Here is a 22,326-nt window from a genome sequence, read left to right on the forward strand (position 1 = left end):
TTTTTGGAGTTAATTTTTTGTCTCTTGATGCAGTTTGGTTGTTGTTGTCAGCATTTCTTTCCCACACTTATATGAAAAGCATTAAACTGCCAAAACTGGAATCACAGCAAACTGAAAGGTGGAGTCCGCAGGATTTTCCTAAAAAATAAAACATCAACTTTTACTGGAATAATCCTGCTCAATTTTCATTTCTTGGCCTCTTTACATGTGTGCCAGTATCTGTGTCTGCCTCAAACCCTCTCCTCTGCCTGTGTGAAGATGTTTTTGTTGTGTTGACATTTCTGGGCAGAGAGTAAGTATGGCTAAGCTAATCACAGCGTGCCCAGTGATAATTTGCAGCTTCCACAATAGTGGATGTTGCACGGAGGAAGAAAAATACAATCAAATTGAAACGAAACACCAAAAAGATAAAGAATTTTTAAAATTAAACGAAGGTGAAGCTTGGCCTTGACTTTCACTTGCTTTTGGGCAGCACTGGATGAGGAGCGACACAAGTTGGCTTTTTGCTAACCAGGTGTGTGTTAAATACCCATGATTAGCTTGTGCTAACATGCTAAGTCAGGTGTACAGCTCTCGAGTCTCTCCCAAGTTGAAATGCATTGCTGTAGGTGGTTGGTAGAGTAGTGAGCGTGGTTATGTAGCTTTGGTGGAAGGCTGTGGGTGTGCGCTGCAGTTGGCACTGAGCCAAGGAGGAGGAGACCAGTTCGAATGTTGTGTTTACTAACAAGAGATGGAAAATCCTAAAAACCCTTTTTCACCTGATATTCACCTGATAACACCAGAAAATGTCAAGATGATCAAAGACAAAAATGATCCCCAAACTATATTAGGGTTAAAAGAAAATCTGCCTGTGGGGAAAAATTACCTGTTAGGTTTCTTTGAATTAAAAAACCTCTCATTCAATAAACTTAAAGTGAGAATTGCTGCCTCTGACACTAATGCATACACAGTGGCAGGAAACAAAAGAAGAAGAAAAAATTCTGACAACAACCCCCTCCTCTCCGCTTTGACTCTTCAGAGCTAATCAAACAGCAGCAGCTGCTCTGAGCTCTGCAGGGATTTGCATCTATAAAAACAGCTCGTCTACCTGCTTAAAAGTGCGTTTCAGTTTGACAGTTTGAAGTCCAAGTTGAATAAGAAATCAACAACTGCGAATATGGTAATTCATAAAAACAGCCTCAAAGAAAAAGTTTGGGAACCACTGCTATGGGTGTAACTGTCTTCATCTTTTGGTCAAAGCTGTTACTCACCTTTCTAGATGATGAAAAATCTAGAAGAATTTAGTAAGACGTCTTCACTTTTCTGACCACATAAGATTGCTTTTGCACCACATGCACTTCAGCATTAACTGATATCCATCACACTCAAGCATGCAGACTGCAGCGGCTGGGATTGAACCGCCAACCCTCAGATTACCACTGAGCTGCTCACTGATGAAATACCCAACAAGTCAAATCACCGAGTCACACACTTACACAAAGGCTGTGTCAGTGTCCTCGCTCTGACACTGACCTCATTAAACCAAACGCTCACCTTTACCTCTCATTACCTGTCCCTGCTGACTTCATTAACTCACATGATCACTGAGCTGTGACTATGAACCCATCTCCAAAAGTAAACTCTTGTTTAGAGATCTTGCACGGTAACTTAAATCTAGCTTTTGTTCAATCCTTAGCTGATAAACATTCCTAACGTGTGGTCTGGGTTGACGTGTCAGGGTTAATGTTTGAAGGTTAAAGTCAGACAGGGTGCTGCAGAGCAGTGAGTGTTGTAAGTATTACACTGAGGGGGGTTGTGGTTAATGTTATCATGACCTCTGACAGCACGTCTCACCCGGTCTGTGGGCCTTGGGCACGGCCATGTTCATGACCCGGCTGACGTCCTGAGGCTTGGGCGGGGAAGCTGTGAAGCGGCAGATGCCCGATTCAGACGGCGTGCTGGAGGTCAGGCTGTCGGTGTAGTCATTGGTGCCTGCCGTCATCTGCTCCGAGGAGGTGTCAGAGATGAAGCATTCGGTGATGGTGAACTTGGCGTGCCGCAGCTGCTCCTCCATCTTGGCGTGCTCGTAGGCTCTGGCTAACTCCTCGTAGGTGGAGGAGGCGCTCTCTGTTGACACCATGCTGCTCCGTGCTCGGTCTGCACACGGGTCGGGGTTAGTGGAGGGATTAGTGTCAGAGTTAGCAACAGAGTTGTTAAGTGTGTCAGACACAGATCTGTGGTTAGAGACGTGGAGACAGATGCTGTTAATGTGAGTTACAGCTCCAGGTGTGGGTCTTACCTGTGTCCTGAGATGGGCTGACGCTGTAGCTGTCACTCTCCTTGTCCACAGAGCCGGCCACTCTGGGTGTGGGCAGCCTCCAGTCGGTGCTGAGTGTGTGGGAGGAGACAGGGGGGTGGGGGCGGTTCAGGGTCCACTGGCTGGCGTAGCGGTTTCGAGCAGCTGGGCCGGCTTTGGCTGTGCGGCGAGCTGTTGGGTCTGAGGGAGGAGAGAGAGAACAGGGGTGTGTCCAAAACTTAATTCATGTTTCTCTAATTTATTTATGCCCTTTAAGTCAAATTTAATCTGACTCCTTCTTATAACCTTTGATCATTTTGCTGATCTTTCCACGTTTTTCTATCACTTAATCTCTGGATGTTTTCATAAAAAAATAGCCAAAGACTTGATGTTTGAAAACTTATTAAATATGGTCAAATGAATGTCCTTGTTTTGTTTACATTTCTCATTTGGAGCCTGAAAGTTTAATACCAAGCGTTTATAAATCGACTTTTGCCTTGTGTACTACTTAAGAATACAATCAGAGACAATAAAATTAAAAACTAAACAAATTTAAACTTTATAAAAAGTTCATGATGATAATTATTGTATATAATAAAAAAAACTCTTTGTTTTATACATTACCACAAAACTTTCTAGACATTAAATTTAATGAACGATACAGACAGAGCTTCTGACTGACAACACCAACATAATCAAATGTTAAGAAGTATCTCCAAACATTCGATTATGTAAAAAATACAATATTAACAGCAGTGAGAGGTATTAGAAGGAGGTATTTTAATAAAAAATAAAGAGGAGGAGGATGCTTTTTCAAGAATCAGGTAAAAATGTCCACAAAAAATCCCACGTTTTCAGGGGTCCATTTCGATTTTTCTCATGTGGTTGAAAAGAGGTGATACCCTATGAAATGTAGCCTCCAGTTGCAAAAAAGAATAACATCGGACAATTAAGGTTTTTCTTTTTCTTATTTAGTTTATGAACGCAGGGACACATAAATATTAACAAATATGGTCCTGTCATGCTATTTTTACCAAGTGCCAAACAGGTGATGGCTTCATCTGATAGAGGCAGGAAGAAGACTCAAGCTCATGCACGTCTAAGTATATTCAGTTTTAAAATCTCAGCTCAAATGCACAGTTTTTTAATAGGGCTAATTTTAATTATTTGCTAAAAAGAAAATAAAGTTATTGGATTTTTCTACAAAAAAGTAAACTTTGAACACACTCTCCAGGTGACCATGATGCCTTGATTTTTTGTAAAAGTATTCACCAAACACAGGAGGTCAAACCAACAACACACAGAGCACAGCAATGAAGGAAAAACATGAAATGAAGTGAAAACTACTCACAACAGACACAAACACAAAACCACGAGCACAGCTAATGAGGTTAAAATGAAAAAAAGCGTCCGTACTGGACTTACTGGTTCCTGGTCTGGCATCAGACACATCCACCAGTGGACCGGTGGCCTGGGACAGGGACTGGTAGTGGACTGTGTGAGTGACTGTGGACGACTTCTGTTTCTGGGTCTCCCCAAAGTCATTATCAGTCAGTAACACAGTGGACCTGTCGTCTGTGGAAAGAAACAAGTTTAGCAGTTTGATCAGGTCAGAGTGATTCTTCACCCTCCACAGCAGCGCTGAGCTTACCAACAGTCTCCATGGTGTCCCTCTCTTCGATCAGCAGCTGGGCTCTGGGGATGTCGATGTGCATGCGGAGCGTCTGCTGCTGTTTGTTGATTGGCTCTGCTGGACGTGTGTTTTTACTGAGACACACAGATCAGAAAACACGTTCAGTACCAAAAACTCTAAACATAGAGGTTTAACTGTAAGCATGAAGAGAAACTGAAATAAAATGTTTGAATATTCTCACCTCATGAGCATCTCAGCCAGACTTTTTGCATCTGTGAATCAATAGAGGAGACACAAATTTATCAGCCATACAGCAAATTCAGTTTCATAACTGATCTGTTGGAAGTTATTTTAGCAGGTTATACTGAATTATGAAATAATACCCATGAGGTAGTTCATGCAAGCAACTCCAGCTGCAGCAGACTTGTGCTTCCTCCCAATAAGTCAGATTTCCAGTCTCTGCCCCTGCTTTGTAAATGCAACAGCTGCCCTGCACGAGTGTTGCACACAAACTTTCAGCCCTGCTGCTTTATCTCATCACTCCCCACTTTCTGCCTTTGAAGTCAATCTACCAGGAGTGATGGGGTTTGGAGTCTCAACACCAGACACAAGTAATGATCTTTTGCTTTAATAAAGTTTTGTCTGACTGAAATGCTATTGTTCTTTGGTGTATTTTTATGTTTGCACCATTGCTCAACAAAACTTAAAAGACAGAGTCTGCAGAATTTTCCCCCAAAAAAGGGAAAAATGTCATTTTTTATAAAAATAACCTGCGCCAGCCGCTATACATATGTATTAGTGTCAGTGTCTTCCTCGAACCCTCTCCTCTCCTCAGCCTGGATGTTGATGTTTTGGTAGTATCGGTTCGTTTCTTGGCAGAGAGTAAGCATGGTTACCTCAGCATATCGCAGTCAACCAGTGCGTGTTGATAATTCAGAATGGAAGAAGCTGTCCTGAGCATCTACTGGGGCTGGGACGATATGCTTTTGTCACGATTCAATTTGTTTACAATTTTTGGGGTGTCGATTTAAAACCAAGTGCCAGACCAAGTACAAAAACTGAATGCTGATTATGATGTCTACAAAATATATTAGGAGCCATATTTTTCCAAAATGCACATCACATGTGAGTCAGTATTTTAAGATTTATACAGGGGATCTGATATCTCAACTTTTGTCCAACCTAGCTTTTAAAAACAAAGACTAAAATGAAGGACTAAAATTAAAAAAACAACAACAGTTTTTGAACAAAAAAAAATCTCAATTTAAAATTGTTAAACAAAAAGTCCAGATACCACGTTTTTTTCCTCCCACCCCTAGCCGCTATGATAGTGGACGTAGCATGGAAGAAGAAAAAGACGACCAAAGTGAAACAAAACCCCAAACAGAAAGCTTTTTACTAAATGAGGGGGAAACTTGACCCCACTTTAAATTTCACTCAGGCACTTGGAGAACAGCTCAAGACGAAGAGTGACAAGAGTTGGCTTTTTGCTGAGCAAGTATGTGTCAGACAAGGAAGAGGAGCACATTTACAGCAGACCCTCCCTTCATAGCTGTTTGCTTATACACTGTGCCAAGAGCAACAGGTACAGGAGGAGGAGACGCTCTGGAGCAGGTGTTTACTTAATGCCCACTTAGCTAGCATCATCTTTATTGATAAATATTTTGTTTCAGTCTAAATCAAAATTTGGTTTATAGTTTACAGTTTCAATATGGCTGACTACTCCATACTCCTGCTTGCAAGATTGGTTTATCTAAAGATATCCAGAGCAGTAAATCCAAAAACTTTACCAAACTCATCCAAATTAAGCTGCTGTATTATGTAGCAGATGATCAGTATGGTCTTACCACGGAGCCTCTTCAGCCTCTGTTCCCTCCTCCTCCTCCTTAGCACCAGCAGCCCGATGAAGATCACAACAATCCCCACCAACACACAGGAAATGGTCACCATCATCTTCAGACCTTCACCTCCTCCAGAGCTCTCCTCGCTCACATTAGGAGCCTTCACCAAGGGGGCGATGGTACCTGAGGAGAGGTCAGGGAAGCATTTAATTACGCACGCTGACATCATTTCTTTGCAGTTCTATCTTTTAATGAGAGCTCCTGTATGGTCGCTATTTTGTCAAAGTTTGAAAATGTCTTTAACATCTTCTGTATTCTCAAACCTTGTGCAGAATTAAGAGTAAAATGCTTTACTTTCTGCTAAACCATTCTTAGGAACTTAAGGATAAATCTCTATCCTTAAATACTCAGCCTGATTTCCCTGCAGGACGTTCAGGACAGATGAAGTTACACTTAGTCCTAAAAATGTTTTTGCAGAAAACCACTAAGCTCCTACTATCAGCTGGCAGCCTCCTCTGTCTTAAAGGGGCTCATGAAATTATTTAACTCCTGCTGTGGCGTCGGCAAAGCCTTCAATGGGGGCGTCACAGGCAGCAATAAAGAAACCAGGAACAGAAATCAGCACAAAATGAGTTTTTCACCCAGCAATCCATCAAAGGAAACTCAATCCTCTGCTCTGCCACTAACATGAGAGTGATTTTTTTTACCTCTTTGCTTCACAACTGTACAAATTGTATTTTAAATCAAGACAAAATATGCCTACATACTCTCTCTTATATTATTCATCCTAAAACTTGAAGGTCTTATTTTTTTTTTGTCCAACAACTGCAGAAACTCAAAACTTCTTTGTTATTTCATTTTGGGCAGCTAGATTAAATAAAGAATAAAAATGAGACAAAAAAGGCGTAAAGGACGGTGGTTCACCACTTAAAAAGCAGAAGGTGTTGTCAAATAAATGGAAACTTGCTGCATTTTCACCCTTTTTTCAAAATAAAAGCAATATTTCTGAAGTTTCAATAAAGTTCAGAGAGGTCATGAGGGTGTTTCCATTACGCATGTAACGTCAGTCCTGACACTGTATGATGATGATGGGGATTCATGTGTTTGTGTTTTTATTCACAGGTAAATATGAATGAAAATCATCAACTCCAGCTTGTGATGTGACATTGTTAAAAAGGTGTTTCTATTGCACTTTTGTGATAAACTCCAATATGGTGACTTCCTAAAAACCACTCCATGAGAACATAAAAACCTTTTTATCCAAATTTAAGAGGGTTTTAGAAATGTTGGCATTTCCAACACCTTTTATTTATTGTGATATTTGGTTTTGCACAATTCTAGGTGTAATGGAAACAAAGCTACTGAGAACACCTTTCTAAAACTTTGTTTATACCCTCTAGATAACTGATATCTTTTTTTCAATGTCTGTATTTTTACCTTTGTATCTTATATCAAGACATCAGGAAGAGGGTTTGCTGGTTTAGAAATAACATTAACTCTGCTCTTTGAAGATAAATTTCATTATTTGATGTCATATTTCTTAAATGTTTAGTTTAATTTCTTGCTGACAGTTATATATGTTCTGCATAGACTTGTTTGCCACAGTCATTCAAACTTTTTTATGTTTAAATGATGGGAAACTCTGTCTTGTATCAACTTACTGCCGTCATAGCTGAGCGTCGCAAACTTGACCCTCTTCTCAGCGTAGCCGGCGCTGTTGTAGACCTTCATCTGCAGCTCGTACCAGGTGGCCTCCTGCAGGTCGTACAGGATGTAGCTCTTAGTGAGGGAGGTGCGCTGAGCCGTGGTCCAAGTGGGTGATTCTACAGGACGGTACTCCAACGTAAAGGAGGTAATGGGACAGCCTCCGTTATTCCAGCCGTTCAGGTTGAGTTTGACTCGCGTGGCGTTGATGCTGGTGAAGAGCTCCTGTTCTTTAGAGTACTGAGGTTCTGTTCAGGGAGGAAGAGGAGGAAGACGTCAGTTACTGAGTAAGTAAGCAGGTTTGTGTTGTAAAAAAATAAAAAGACTTTGGTGAAAACTGTGAACAACTGAAAACTTAATTATCACAATGCTCCTAAAAATCTAGAAAAATCTAACATGATGAATTTTAATATTCAGTGCCAGTCACAAGATGTTTTTCTTACCTTTCCCATGAGTCTTTGCTTCTATGATCTCACTGATGCGTCCAGGCCCCACTGCATTCTGGGCTGTGAGTGTGAACTTGTACCATGTGCCACACTTCAGGTTCTCCAGCCGATAGGAGCGCTCACTGGGGCTGATGGCAAAGTTCCCCCACTGCTCGCTGTTATCCTCCGAGTACTGCAGGATGTAACCTGCACAGCAAAGAACACACAGCGGGAAAAAAACATGAGTGAGGAGCTCTTCTTCCTGTGGTACTAGACTGGATGAAAAAAGAAGCCAAAAACTGTTTAAGAAAACAGATTTCTGTGGGGTTGAGACCTCTTATGGAGCTGCCTCCGTTGTCTCCGGGGATCCAGGAGAGGGTGATAGAGGTCGTGGTCGTCTTGGTCACTGTGAGGCGAGGCTGGTCAGGTGGAACTGAAGAGAAAAAAGTAAAAACCACTTTGTTTAGGATCAAATCCCACTTCAAAGCTCTTTTTTAAAGTCTGAGTCCAAAATTAGTTTCTTGAGTTAATTTCACTCCTCCTGTCCCAGCCCACTCCAGAGGATGGCAGTAATGAGCAACATTAGAAACAATAACAACTACAGAGGGAGAAAACACTCCTATTTTTTTTTTCATTCATTTTCTGAACTGCTTATTCTGTTCAGGGTCACGGGTGGTAGGAGCCTATTCCAGCTGTCATTGGGCCAGAGAAAGGGCACACCCTGACAGACAACCATTCACACACACAGTCACACCTACGGACAATTTAGAGTGGTCAATCAACCTAGCACCTAGCATTGAAGAAAACAGGTACAGGTAGCTTATAATGATGCTTTTGGAATATTTCTGAAACATCCTTGATAAACAAGTTTTTGTTAACAAAAATGTGCCCACATTTTATGCTGTTCTTAAAAACTACATGGACAAATTCACAGGTTGATTGGTCAATTCAGACAGTGAAAGAATAATGTCACTTACTCAGCTTACAATGAGTGAGACAAGGTTTACATCCTGTTACTGGAAACATTCGTACAAATGTCTCTTTGAGTTATAATTGCTGGCAATATATGACTTGTGTTTTTACCCTTTTTTAATTTCTTTTTATCCAGTATCTGTTGTTTTGTCATTAATACAACTGTATGGACCTAAAGGTCTGAAATAAAGTATAAAGTAAAGTAAAGTAAAGAAAAGTATGACAGGATAGCCCACTAAGATGGTCCCCATGTTCAAAACTACAACATGAGCAACCATGACACAGAGACTAAAGAAAACACACAAGCTTTGAGATAAACAAAAGGGTGATGTCTGTAGATTATGTGAGCAGGATATCCACCAAAGGCACCTGTAAACTGAAGATGAAATCACAAAAAAAAGGCATTTCATAAATCTTTTCTTAACTCACTGCTGTGTTAAATAAGTATAACAATTATATAAAAATCAGAGAACTTGTAAAAAGAAATGTGAAAGAAAGGAAGGTTTAAATTTGTCTTTCTGTTGGGAGGGAGTTGTTTCAGAGCTTGTTTTTCCTCATGTTGTGTTTCTCACCTTGAACCTGAAGGTTGAGGACAATTTTGTCTGATCCAAAGCTGTTACTGGCCACGCAAGTGTAGTTCCCAGAATCCTCAGCTTTAATTGTACGGATAATGAGGCTGCCGTTACCATGGACACTGCGCCGGCTGTCAATCACAACAGGAGCTGGGGTCCCGTTTCTGAAAAACAAACAGATGAGTTGGAGGTCAGGGTTCTGTTTCTGGTCTCACACTTTGAGGAAACAAACTTGTTTTTTCTGTCACAGATTATTAAAGACGTATTTTATCTTCAATGGTGTGACTGTGTGCTTGTGTGCGCTGTACTCACATCTCTTTCATCCACTTGATGCTCGGGGATGGATCTCCCACAGCTTTACAGGGCAGCACGATGTCTCTCATCCAGGGTGTCGTCACCGTCCTGTTGAAAGTCAGGATCCGAGCCGGGGCTGCAGGAAAACACACACACACAAACACACACATGTTATCAGCATGTAGAAGTGTTACTGCTCTTCTTTAAGCTGTAGCTCGGGCCCTTCAGCTGTCTGAGTCAAGGCTTCGGGGTCAGAGGTCACACTCTGATGGTGACGGGGAACATCCATCACCTCCACCTCAGACAGGACGAGAGCATCCTGAGGGGAGCTGTGAGCCCTGCCTGCAGGTATCATGAGGTCTATCAGCGTGTGTGATCAGCTTATCAGCTCTCAGCAAGCATGTTCAGACTTCACGGTGAGAAAACAGAGATGTATTTTTGGCCTTCTGCCTTTTTGATAAACAGATGCATTAAAATAAGGCACTGAGTCACATTCAGCAACAGTGGATGTGTCGGCTTAAAATCTGGACTCAGAGCTCAGCGTGCTGCACCAGGAAAACATAATCACTGGGGAAGATTTTAATCTTCAGTTTGTACTGAGAATTTAGTTTTTTTTTTGACTGATAAAATCTAAATTTCAAAACAAAGAACAAAAATAGATAAAGTTTCAAACTTGATCTGACTTTCTTGACAAAATGAGGTGAGGCAATAAGCCTCTCTGCCTAATCCAGCATTTGATAACAGTTCGTACACTGTGAACTTAACCAGGATTTGAGCTGCAGTGACCACACTGGAAAAAAATGAAATTTTATCAGTTTTTTTGTCTTGTTTTCAGTAAAAATTGTCATTTTATATTCAGTATGAGCCACATTATGGTCCCTCAAGAAAACTGTCTGAAGAAACATGTCTGGAAATTAGTTACAACAACTTTTTTCAGCTCTGCAGAAATTAGTGGGAAATTTAACTGGTCTGTTCAGTGGAAGTTAGTTGTGAGTTATAGTTAAATGAATACTTTCCAATTATGCAGAATTTGCACTTGAGCTAAGTGAACCTGTCTGATATTTAACAACAAGACCGTCAACTGTGCCAGGCCAGTTTCTGTTTTGCAGTGCGCCTGTACTCTCAGTGTCTATCACAATCAGGTAAGGCCAATTTACAACCCCACTCTTTGTGAATATCACATCTGAAGCCTTCAGCTGTATCATGTTAAACATTGTAGGCCAAATCATAAAGGTTAATCATTTTGCATGTGATCTCAGTTATGCATATCAACAAACTTGGTACTAAAGGAAACTGAATTATTCACTTAACATTTCAAAGGTAATTATCAGAGGAAACAATGAACCTAATTTCTATGTTCAAGAAATAAGCAGCTGTTCATCACCTGCTTCTCTGGAAATAGAAACACTTGGATACTTCTAAAAAAACATTTTGTGGTGGGTTGTGATTTAATGTCGAATAAATTATTTGCTAATCGTCACCTTCGTACCTTGCAGTTTGGAGTAACAAACAAAGGAACTGGAAAAAAAACAGTAACCTACCAATTGTGACTTGCGACAATACATGTGGACATCATTTTAAAGAAGTTATGTGTTAATTTCAAAGAAATAAGGAAAAACTTTGTCTAATTATTATCTAAGAGCGATAAAATTTGCGGACCTCTAAAGTAAAGTGTTACCATTTTTTCAAGTTATTTAAAGACAAAACAAGGTCTGAATTGAATGTAAAAAATAAAAAATATGCCATTGGAACAAGAGAAAAGTTATTTGTATTAAGGCATTAAACTAGCTTAAAGCAAAATTTGAGAAATTTGAGCAGTTTTTTCTTGTTCCAGTGGCAGCTTTTTTTTTCCCTGTTACAAGCAATCCAGACCACCTTTTTGTCTTTAAATAACTTACAACAAGACATTTTTCTGGACTGGTCAGGTGGAAGTGGCTCATATTGAGTAATAATCAGACAATTTTTACTTAAAACAAGACAAAAACACTTTATGAGATTTCAGTTGTTGCAGTGCACCAAGCAGTATGACAGGTCAGCTCCACTCACCCTCAGCCATGGGTTTGACGGTGATGATTTCACTGGCGTTTCCTCGACCTGCAGCGGTGACAGCCACCACCCAGATACTGTACTGACGGTTCCTGCTCAGGTTGGGGATGCGGTAGAAGAAAACATCTGGAGCTGCCTCAAACTCACTGCTCACCTGAGGGAGGGAGGACATTCAGGACTTCAGCACAGAAGATCAAATCAACTGTTTGTCTCATATAGAGAAAGTCACTAACAGGCACTGAGACACTGACACATGCATTGTTTTGTCATGAACATGAGCATCTCAGCTGGTATTTGTTTTTTTTTGTTTTTGTTTTTTTTTTCTTAAATACTTGTGCTTGCACATTTTAATAAACTGCAAAATTTACATAATCCCTACCCTGGGCTGGAGAGGTACTCTTAGGAGAAACAGTTATCTTCTCTATCAATAGTTATCCTCAATGTTTTTGAATGCTGCATGCTTCCTTTCACATGTTCAGATGCTTCATCCACGTGACAACACAGACATAAAAAATCAAAAACAGAGGCACAGTGTGATGGTTACCCCAACACTTTCAGGGATATTATAATGTTTATTCTTAACATGTGTTTTTTTCATTTAAGAGTACGACTGCCCTGACTGACAGGTCAACTGTCTGCAAAGAGGCTAAATGCTAAACTCTAAAAATAAGCTTTACTATAGTCATAAAAACACACTTGCTGGATAGTTTGTGCAACAGTTTGGGGGTAAAAGTGGGATTTTCCCTCACAAACATAGGTGTGCAGGGTTATTCTGGTGACAATACACTGGCAAAAACAGAATTTTATCAAATGTTTTTGTCTTATTATCAATAGAAAATGTCTTTTTAGACATAAAACAAGCCCAATTCACTAGACTGCTCCAGAAAAACATGTTGTTTCAACTTATTTAAAGACTGAAATGAGGTCTGAATTGCTTGAAACAACAGTAAAAAATCTGCCAATGGAGAAGAAAAAATTACCCGCAAATTTGCTCGAAAACTAAAATAATGTCTTAATACAAGTAACTTTTCTTTTGTTCTGTTAGGAGATTGTTTCAAGCAATTTAAACCTCATTTTGTCTTTAAGTAACTTGAAACAACATATTTTTCTGGAGTAGTCTGGTGAATTTGGCTTGTTTTAAGTTTAAGAGGACATTTTATACTAAAAATGAGACAAAAACACTTGATAAAATTTCCATTTTATTGCAGTGTAGAAGGTGGGGGCAGGGGTTCTTGGGGAAAAAAAAATCATTGGGAACATTTGCTTTATGACATAAATGATGTTTGGTAAGTAACAGCCCCTTTAGGTAATGATTCACCCATTTTTAATCCAGCCTGTTTTAAATACTTTATTCGAGAGGTGAAAATGTGTTACCGTGGGGTGTGGGTTGGAGCAGAAGACTGTGTACTTCCTGATGATGCCGTTCACTTTGAGAGGAGGAAGCCACGACACAAACACCACCGAGTTCGAAGCAGCTGCTGCCTTCACACCCGCAGGAGGTCCAGGAACTAAAGAGAGAAGATGATGTGGTTGGTTTCTTTTAAGCTCACAGGATTATTATTTAACTGCTAAAATAATTTCTGTGCATGATAAAAAAAACACCAGTGTCATGCTCCTCAAGCCTCAGGAATCACAGAGGGAACATCTTTCATTCAGATCCTGTGGCTGAGACTTCTTACCGTCCTCCTTGGTGCGGGTGTAAATCTGTTCGCTGCGGACTCCGTCTCCAGCTCTGGTGAAGGCTAACACTTGGATGCTGTAGTTGGTATATTTCTCCAGTCCATCCAGTTCCAGAGAGGGCTTAGAGGTCGTCACATTCCTGATCTCTCCGAGCTCTGATGGACAGAAACAAAAAGAGAGGAGACGATAATGTTAGGGTTGGTGCTAAAACTCGGGTCAAAACACTGCGGTGATGCAAGTCTCTTTGCATCAGCTGTTATATTATATAATATAGCATACCAGATGCATTAAAGTAGATGTCAGGCCTGAAGGTGTCACATTACAGCCTTGAATGTGATGTTATACTCAATCACAAGGTTTAAACAACCCTGCGTCCAAGGCCTCGCATAGTGTCAGGCCTTGACTGTCATAGCGCTCCTCTCAGCTGGCACAGTTTACATTATTGATGTCTATCTTGTCTGTTTATATCCCTACTTAACACTGTTGTCCTCTTCCTCCTTCACCACCTGAATTACTCATGCTCTGGCTCTTCATAACAGCATCATAACAGAAAATCTCACACTTGCAGGAATGCTGTGTTTTTATTTTACAGGCAGTGAAACTTATAGATGAGTGTGTGTCTGATCATGTTGTGTAAAATCAATCCACTGGAAATAGTTCAAATGTTGAGCTTCTGTTTGCTGACACCATGGACAGGAAGATGAGCTGTGACGTTTTGTTTATTCTTTGAGGTATGTCTAATCCTGACCCTAACCCATACTTATTCCCCACCAGTCAAAATTTAAATTCTTAGATTTAGACATGTTAGATTTTAAACCTTGTTTTAAAAGTATTTTACTTGATAAGTTGATCGATTTAAGTATCTTTAAATTTAAGGTATAATCTTAAATTGAGCATGAACATGTTTTTTTTTTGTCTCAATTTGTTATCCAATCCCTATTTATCTATTTATTTATTTATTTATTTATTTATTTATTTATTTATTTATTTATTTAATTGGTTATTTATTTATATTTTATTTAATTGGTTATTTATTTAATTTAATTTAATTTAATTTAATTTAATTTAATTTAATTTAATTTAATTTAATTTAATTTAATTTATTGATTGATTGATTGATGGGGGGGTAAAATAATAGAATGGTTCTTTTTTTGAAAGTCTTTTGGAAAGGAAAAAAAAAAAAAAAAAAAGAAAGTCTTTTGGAAAAAAACAAACAAAAAACTTATTTCAAGATTCAGTAACACCTGCAAAGCTTCATTTAGAAATAGTGTAATACATAGTTTATAAAACACATTTTAACCACCGTTATGGCTCAGACATGTAAAGTTACATGTCACAACAATCTAGAAGAGGCCATGTGAACTGAACCACAACTACTGATACAGTGCCACATCCCAAGATCCATTTTTACTGTAACAATGTTTAAAAAAAAAAAAAAAAAACTAAATGTATTTGTCTCAAAGACACTAAATGATTCTCCAATGTGGAGTCATCTTATAATGTAAATATGATATCAATATAATTGTGGAAATTGGGAAATTCTGCTGTTTAAATAAAAGTTTAAAAAGAAAGAAATCAGGAGTTTTTTCTTTTGTTCAGCATGTTTCTCTTGTTATTGTGCTGAAGGAAGTTTGGTTTATGTTTTTTTTAAAGGTAAGCATTTTCTTTTTTGTATCACTTTGGGATAATTCTTAAGGACAATTCATTTCTAGATTTATAATTCTTGTTTCAACATTTCTTGCCAAGCAAAATTGACCCCATAGACAGATAATTTCACTAGTTTTATGACAATTTTCTCATCAAATTCAGTGTTTGTATCTTATAGTTCAGTCCCCCTTTTTTTGCAGAGCAGCAGCCTGGTAAAAAAAAGAAGACTACCCCCTACATTGCAAAAAAAAACTGAAATCTTTGAAGTGATTTTTTCTTATTTTCAGTAAAAATTGTCTTTTTATACTTGATATGAGCCACATTCACCTCATCATTCCAGAAAAATGTCTTCTGAATTGCTTGTAACAAGTTAAAAAAAAATCTGCCGATGCAACAAGAGATATTTGCTCAAAAATTTGCTTAAAACTAGGATAAAGTCTTAAAACAAGTAACTTTTCTTCTGTTTCATTGGCAGATTTTTTTTTACTTGTTACAAGCAATTCAGACCTCATTTTTTGTTTTTAAATAACTTGAAATACGACATTTTTCTGGACTGGTCAGGTGAATGTGGCTCATATTAAGTCTGAAAAGACATTTTCTACTGAAAATAAAACAGAATCACTTCATAAGATTTCAGTTTTTCACAGTGTAAAACTGCCCACTAACCATACATGATCTCTAACATAACAGGGTAAACCACTGTGATAAAAAGCTGAACCCAACACCACTTGATGAAACCTCAATAACTTTAATAAAAACAATTTATATCGCCATCTTCTGGTCAGGAACGTTAACGCCTCTCCTGCTCAGCCTCTCTTAGGACTAAGGGATGAGTAAAACTCACAATTTCACACTGAATATAACCTCATCAGTGTTAAAATCTGGCTGTTATATTTGTTGTATTTCTGGAGAAAAGAGGTCGTGTGATTTTGATTATTCACCCACAGAGCTGCAGACTGTTACCATGCAAACTAGTCCAAGCTGTCACATCTTGAGCGTTCACGGTCCATAAGCCGGCCAACATGATGTGACAGTGCAGGGGTCAAAGGTAATCGTGCTGTCACAACCAATCCCTCTGACACAAACCCAGCATGTGACAACAGCATGGCACGCCGTCTGACTTCCACCGAAACATGCAAACTGAGGGCCAATAACTCAAGACAGTACAGATACCCATAATACACCTTGGTAAATACACGCCACAGCTAATTATTTTCCTTCGACAGTGAATTTGATTCATCCACAAACCACTTACTTTACAAACAACACAAAACCAAACATGATAAAACACTGTAGCATGACTATAGGACAGGTGTTCCTCAGTGTCAGGTTATCTCACAGCTCTTCAGAGGAAACTCTCCTGTATAATCCTGTGTTACTGTGTTTTCTAGAAGCATACGGGTGTAGAGGTGGAGTTGTGTACCTCCATCTGGCAGGTTGGCCCAGTAGATGACCCTGAAACCCAGCAGGTTGCCGTTCAGAGCGTCTTTGGGAGGAGTCAGCCAGGACAGAGAGATGACCTCTGGAGACGTGGCCGTGGCCTGGACGTTCTCTGGAGGACGGCTCGGCACTGAGGGGGGGAAGGATCCAAGAAGTTCATTATGACACACTGACACACAGGAAAACTGGAGAAGTTAAACATGGTTCAGCACCTCTGTTCTCCACTAGAGGGCGATACATCCTCACAAAAATACACCCAAAATGTGCTGTGTTGTTTTTTGAGGTGTTTCTGTTCCCCGTTACTCTTCAAATCATCTTATGTGAATGAATGTGATGTCTCCATCTTTCTCTCACCGTCCTCTAGTGTGGTAGCTGCCACCTCTGTGGACGAAGGCCCCGTCCCTGCACTGTTGCTGGCCTGCACCACCACTCCATACTGAGTGAACTTCTTCAGGTTGTCCAGAACCAGAGTTTCTGCGTTGTCTCCTGTGGTCTCCACGCTGATGACACTGAACTGGTAGTTTCCTCCTGAGCTGTACTCCCTGTAGCCCACCTGGTAGCCTCTGATGGCTCCATTCTGAAGATGCTTCTTGGGCGGCTGGAAGGTGAAGAACAGGGACGACTTTAGATAAAAACATCAGATTTTACACCAGAGATTCCATGTTTTTTTTTTACCAAACCATCTGACTAAGATAAAGGAATTTACAACCGTTTTTAGAAACAGTTATGTTTTCTTGTCCTTCTTACGGGTGTCTTTTTTACTCAAAACATAAAAGTCACGTTGACACTGTAATTTATGTTTTTCCTTCTATTCCTTGAAAACCTAATCAAAAAATGCACCAAAGATGTGCAGCTTCTTCAGCTGGTCATCAGGAGACAGACATAGGAGAATTATCGTGCGTCATGCGCAAATATTTCTCTTGTTGAGCCTCTGAACTGTGTGATTGTCCACAATTGTTTTGACCACGGATTAACCAACCTTAGCAAAAATAGTTACCTTAAATAAACTAACATTAGTATTTTAACCATTTTCTATACTCAGTCTATCCAGTACTGAATAATTAAGATGTTTTTGGGAGAGTTTGTCTGTCTGCCTGTGAGCAACATAACTCAAAAAGTATCAAACTGATCTTGAAGAAATTTTCAGGAAATTTTCAAAATGGAATAAGGAAGAAGTGATTAAATTTTGGAGGTGATCTGGATCGCCATTTGGATCCAGGATATTTTTTAAAGGATTCTCTATCATTGTGAGATAGGGCTGTTTTTACCCTATGTGTATATACCTCCACCATAAATGGTCGGATTGCTTTGCAAAACAATACAAGGTCACCATAATTTCTGACAGATTTAAAAGTATGATCCAGATCCTGGCAATATTCTGGATACTAAGATCCATAATATGAAATATGTCCTGGGTCATCATCATTTTCAACACTGTTAGGTAATAAATTATCGTACAAACCAGCAACTAACACCAAATTGTAGCAGACAGTCTGCTGAAAGGGAGTACAACATTAAAGTAGGACTGAAGTGTTGGTGACAATCACAATATAATTGACAGAGGTCTGCGCTCTCTGAGGGCTTTTCTAGTTTAAAATATGTAGAAGAACTAACTGATAAATCACTTTTAGAAAGTACTTAAAACCACAGAAAAAATGTTAATCCTATCCTCATCAGCAGCTAATGGCTGTTGAGCTGACGTCCTTATTTCCAAGAGTGCACCAACTGAGGTTGTTTTTTTGGTTTGTTTGTTGAAAGTTATTGTTTGGTGCTTTTTGTTCTTTTACTCTAAGAGGACAGTGGATGGTGCAGGAAACTGTGTGAGAGCTACACCCAACTGTCCGCTCGAGGGCTGGCCTCATGAGGTCCACAACCTAAACCACCGAATCTGACGTTTGCCACTCTAAAAGAGATTTAAATGTTGGTTTTTGCCACACAGTTAGGTAACATCATATCAGAATTTTTCAACAATTTCATTTTTATGTTAGTATCAAGGTTTTGAGAGGTCATATTAATATTTTCAATATTTCTTGAAATATCAAAAAATAAGGTCTGTTCAAATTATGTGTTGTCCAATGTCTTATTTTAAGACAAAATGAGACCCGAATTGCTTACAAGAATAACAAATCTTCCAAAGAGGAAAAAACTAAAATATTCCAGAGTTTTGACATAAGAATAATGTAACTAAACAAGTACATTTTCCCCCACTGACAGATGGCAGTCCAGGCTCATTTTTTCTCTTGTAATATCTTAAAATGAATCATTCTTTGACTTTCAGGTCGATAGTCATCATATTAAGTCCACTAGAGCATTTTTACAAAAAATGAGAGATAAACACTAGCTTAGATTTCAGTTTGTGCAGTAAAGCTTCTCCTTACAGATTCTTTAACTGGGCTGAGCACACTTGCTGTTTGTCTTAAATATCCTGCTTTACATTCATAAAGTAAAACTGTCAAAACAAAGAAGCACCTGGGAGCTGACTGACATAATTTAATCTGCTGATCAGCTGATCTGCAGCAGGTTAAACGTTCAGTTTAAAAACTCACTGACCTACAGGAGGAAACTGTTTTGTGTTTCTCTGGTGATTGAAAACAGTTGTCGTTCTGTCACAAACCACAACACACTGCTGTCATCCCTGACTGGCTTTAAGGACACAGGTTGATTTTCACTTCATGGAAGCACAGATGCTTAAAGCAGCAGGGCTGGAAAAACTCACCCTCCAGGTGACTCTGATGCTCTGAGAGGAGAGAGCTTCCAGCTGCACCTCCTGTGGAGGTCCATCAGGAGCTGAAATCACATCACAGACACAGATTTTATCACAACATTCAAAAACAATGTGTTGAACATCTTTGGAAAAGACAAAACCAAAGCTTAGATGTGTCTGTGTAGAAAAACAGGGTGGTTGTCTTTATGGTGTCTGCTGGGTGTGAGGAGAAGAGCTCTGTTGGGGGTGCAGAGACAGGAGATGAAGGGATGGGGGGGCTAATTTGTAGAAGGGGTCCGGGCTCAGTCTATTGACCGGAGTGTGACATTTACTACTGAGGCCGCTAATTGAAAAGTTCTGCTTTTAGTGCAGGGTCAGCGTGTGTTCAATAATGCAACAGAGCCGATGGGGCTGATGTCACTGGGCTGTTAATGAATTGACTCGGTTGGCCCTTTACCTCCCTTTGCCTCTCGTATTTCACCTGACACACACATTAAAATCTGACACACACACACACACACACACACACACACACACACACACACACACACACACACACACTCAGACCTGACTGTTGATCCTTTTTTGCTCAATATCAAAAGTGGCATTTGTCTCACTATTCAAAAAAAACAAATCTACTATTTCTTTTGTGCCTTCAACAGTTTGTGGGAAAATCAAAGTGAAACCCAATATTTGTGTAGAATTCAGCTCTGTAGAGAACACAAACTGAATATCCACCATCTTGCTCTCACCTGCTTCGTCAGTGGTGATGGTGAGCTCGTTGCTGGCCTCGCTCTTGCCGATCAGGTTCTTAGCGAACATGCGGATGTTGTAGGTGGAGGAGGGGTGGAGGTCGATGATGGTGGCCTGGTTGAGCTGAGGTGAAACATCTTTGGTCTTCTGAGCCGTGTCCCAGGAGGCTGTGGAGGGGACAGGGCAGGCTTTATTGGGGTTGCTTAAGTCAGGGGAGAGGTCAGATCCAGCTAAGTGCATTAAGACAGGTGGTGTTACATTATAGCTCTTAGACAAAGTGAATACAGAGATTTATCAAACTGAAAGACCTTATTCTCTACAAATTGACGCAGTTTAACCACTGCTGTGTCGAGCATTTGTTTTCTCACAGTGTCGTTTAACCAAAGCTTGGTCAATACTTCTGTCAGGAGAATATGAGCCTAATATAACTCAACCAGCAAAAGAGTACTGTTTTAAAGCAGTTCTAATTTTGACAGTAAATTCTGATTTAGTCTTAAGTCTTTTTCACAACATTTAGTTTTAGTCTCAGTCTAGTTTTAGTTGACCAAATATTAGCAGATTTCAGTCAAATATAAAACCTGACTGTTGCGAAAACATGTTACAAACTGTTTGGAGCTCTGCAAACTGATCTTAGTTCTCCTCTTGTGTAACTGCTGCTGCTTCTAATTAGCTATAGAAAAAGACATTTACCTGTTATGGTGTAGCATCATGCTGTTATTAAGTAATTTAGCTTTATATTATAACAGTACACAGTTCATAAACTTGGATGCTTGGATGCTCTCAGATCTTGCCTTACATCTGTCATCCTCTTCATTTGTTTCTTTTTCCTCCCACATGATGAAAAAGTTACTGAGTTTGTCACGTGGTGGCGTTAGACTGTAATGCTTTACTTCTGTTATTTCTCACCTCTCCAGCTCCACTCTCGTTCTTCTTACTGTTTATATTTTTGTGTTCGTACCATAGACTGTGTAATGAAAAGGTTTGTACTCATTCTCATGATCCTCTGACAAGCACTTCTGTGTGTGCACAGATGTGTCGTCAAGGTAACGGGCAGCTACGTATGAAATAACAAGAGCTTCCGGTGCAGGAAGCTCAGGGACAGCGTTATCAGCGTGATCCATTTTAACCCAGCGCCACTCCGTGCCTGTTGTTCGTTGACGAAAGTGTCAGTTTTATTTCATCACAGTCTTTGTCATCATGTCTGACTTTTTTTTTCTTTTCATTTAGTGTTCTTCCCTGAAAAAGGTCTGTTGATGAATATTTTTTTATCATAGTCTTCATCAACCAAATGAACACTGTTTTAAAGTATGCACCAAATAAACATAATGATGTCAAACTCTACAATGAAAATTTGAATAATAAATCACCACTTGGCTTGATTTAGAAATAATATTGTAACTGTTTTTTTTTCCAACAGCCTGTGCTTCCACTGCCTACTGTTAAATATTTGTTAAAATATTATTAGTTTAAGATATATAATAATGACACGAGCAAAACCGTGATAGTCCAAAATTGAAAAAGGTTTGTTGTCTGCTGTAGCGGATAACTTCACTCATCAGTCTCTTCATCACCACAGCCAGCTCTGAGAGATTACTGCTCAATATACACATACTCAAACAGTGTGTAACTTTTAAAAATTTTAGTATATCCTTTTTTCAAGATTTTTAGTCACTGAGGTAACCTCATAGAAAGGTAAACCTCTGTAACTTAAGCGGACAACCTAACCTGTTTTTCAGAGCAGGTTATGTTCAGGATAAGAGATCATCCTCTATAAAATCAGCTCACTAATAAGTTCACTTGATGTTTGAGCTCTGTGAGCTGATACAGAGAGGGGAGGAGGGAAAGAGAGCAGCAAGATGCTCTGTTTACCTTTAACATATACAATTAAAAAAAAAAAGAAAAAAAAATCAGTCAAGTTTTTTATCATGCTAACACGTACATATTGCTTTAAACTGTTTTCATAACCAGTTTGATATCATCTGCAGCCAAAATATCACATCTGAAACTATCCAACACACTTCAAGAAGAAATCAGAGCAAGACTATTTCAAGAAAAAGTTATTACAGACAGATCTAAGGTGCTGGACTGATTGTAAAGGGATAAAATATCTAGCAAACACAGATGTGTTGATTCTAGTCTGGATCATGTGCTTAACTTCATTTTTTCTCTCATATTATTGTTGTTCTGAGTCTGCTCAGTGTAACAGTAGTCTTGGTTATGTTAGTGAGTGGTTTAATGCTGCTTTCTCCAGCCTGTTGTTGTGAACATGGTCATGGTAAAACAAAGACAACTTATTAGACTCGTTTCATATCATAGCCTAGGTAATGCTTGTTTAGTTGA

The 22,326-nt window shown here is 39.3% G+C and overlaps 1 protein-coding gene across 3 annotated transcripts in view; it reads right to left on the bottom strand.

The window, feature by feature from the left end:
- The window catches only part of LOC141791520 (cell adhesion molecule DSCAM-like), a 146,634-nt gene that overhangs the window by 2,446 nt on the left and 121,862 nt on the right, over positions 1-22,326 (bottom strand). The window contains exons 15-32 of one of the 3 annotated variants that reach the window (XM_074672067.1): positions 19,986-20,153; positions 19,246-19,316; positions 16,884-17,127; positions 16,513-16,659; positions 13,442-13,597; positions 13,137-13,270; positions 11,763-11,916; positions 9,735-9,852; positions 9,423-9,586; positions 8,213-8,311; positions 7,897-8,085; positions 7,411-7,701; positions 5,756-5,932; positions 4,150-4,180; positions 3,927-4,042; positions 3,701-3,850; positions 2,279-2,476; positions 1,834-2,136 (exon numbers count right to left, since the gene is read on the bottom strand). In XM_074672067.1, the coding sequence (XP_074528168.1) occupies positions 1,834-2,136; positions 2,279-2,476; positions 3,701-3,850; positions 3,927-4,042; positions 4,150-4,180; positions 5,756-5,932; positions 7,411-7,701; positions 7,897-8,085; positions 8,213-8,311; positions 9,423-9,586; positions 9,735-9,852; positions 11,763-11,916; positions 13,137-13,270; positions 13,442-13,597; positions 16,513-16,659; positions 16,884-17,127; positions 19,246-19,316; positions 19,986-20,153 (2,910 nt within the window). Of the gene's footprint in view, positions 1-1,833; positions 2,137-2,278; positions 2,477-3,691; positions 3,851-3,926; positions 4,043-4,149; positions 4,181-5,755; positions 5,933-7,410; positions 7,702-7,896; positions 8,086-8,212; positions 8,312-9,422; positions 9,587-9,734; positions 9,853-11,762; positions 11,917-13,136; positions 13,271-13,441; positions 13,598-16,512; positions 16,660-16,883; positions 17,128-19,245; positions 19,317-19,985; positions 20,154-22,326 lie in introns of all 3 variants that reach the window. The other 2 variants (XM_074672066.1, XM_074672068.1) reach the window with 2 other exon arrangements.

This window comes from Halichoeres trimaculatus, unplaced genomic scaffold, assembly GCF_033239565.1.
Source record: "Halichoeres trimaculatus isolate MK-OKI-2021-1 unplaced genomic scaffold, fHalTri1.1 fHalTri1_scaffold_6, whole genome shotgun sequence".
Lineage (NCBI taxonomy): Eukaryota > Metazoa > Chordata > Actinopteri > Labriformes > Labridae > Halichoeres > Halichoeres trimaculatus.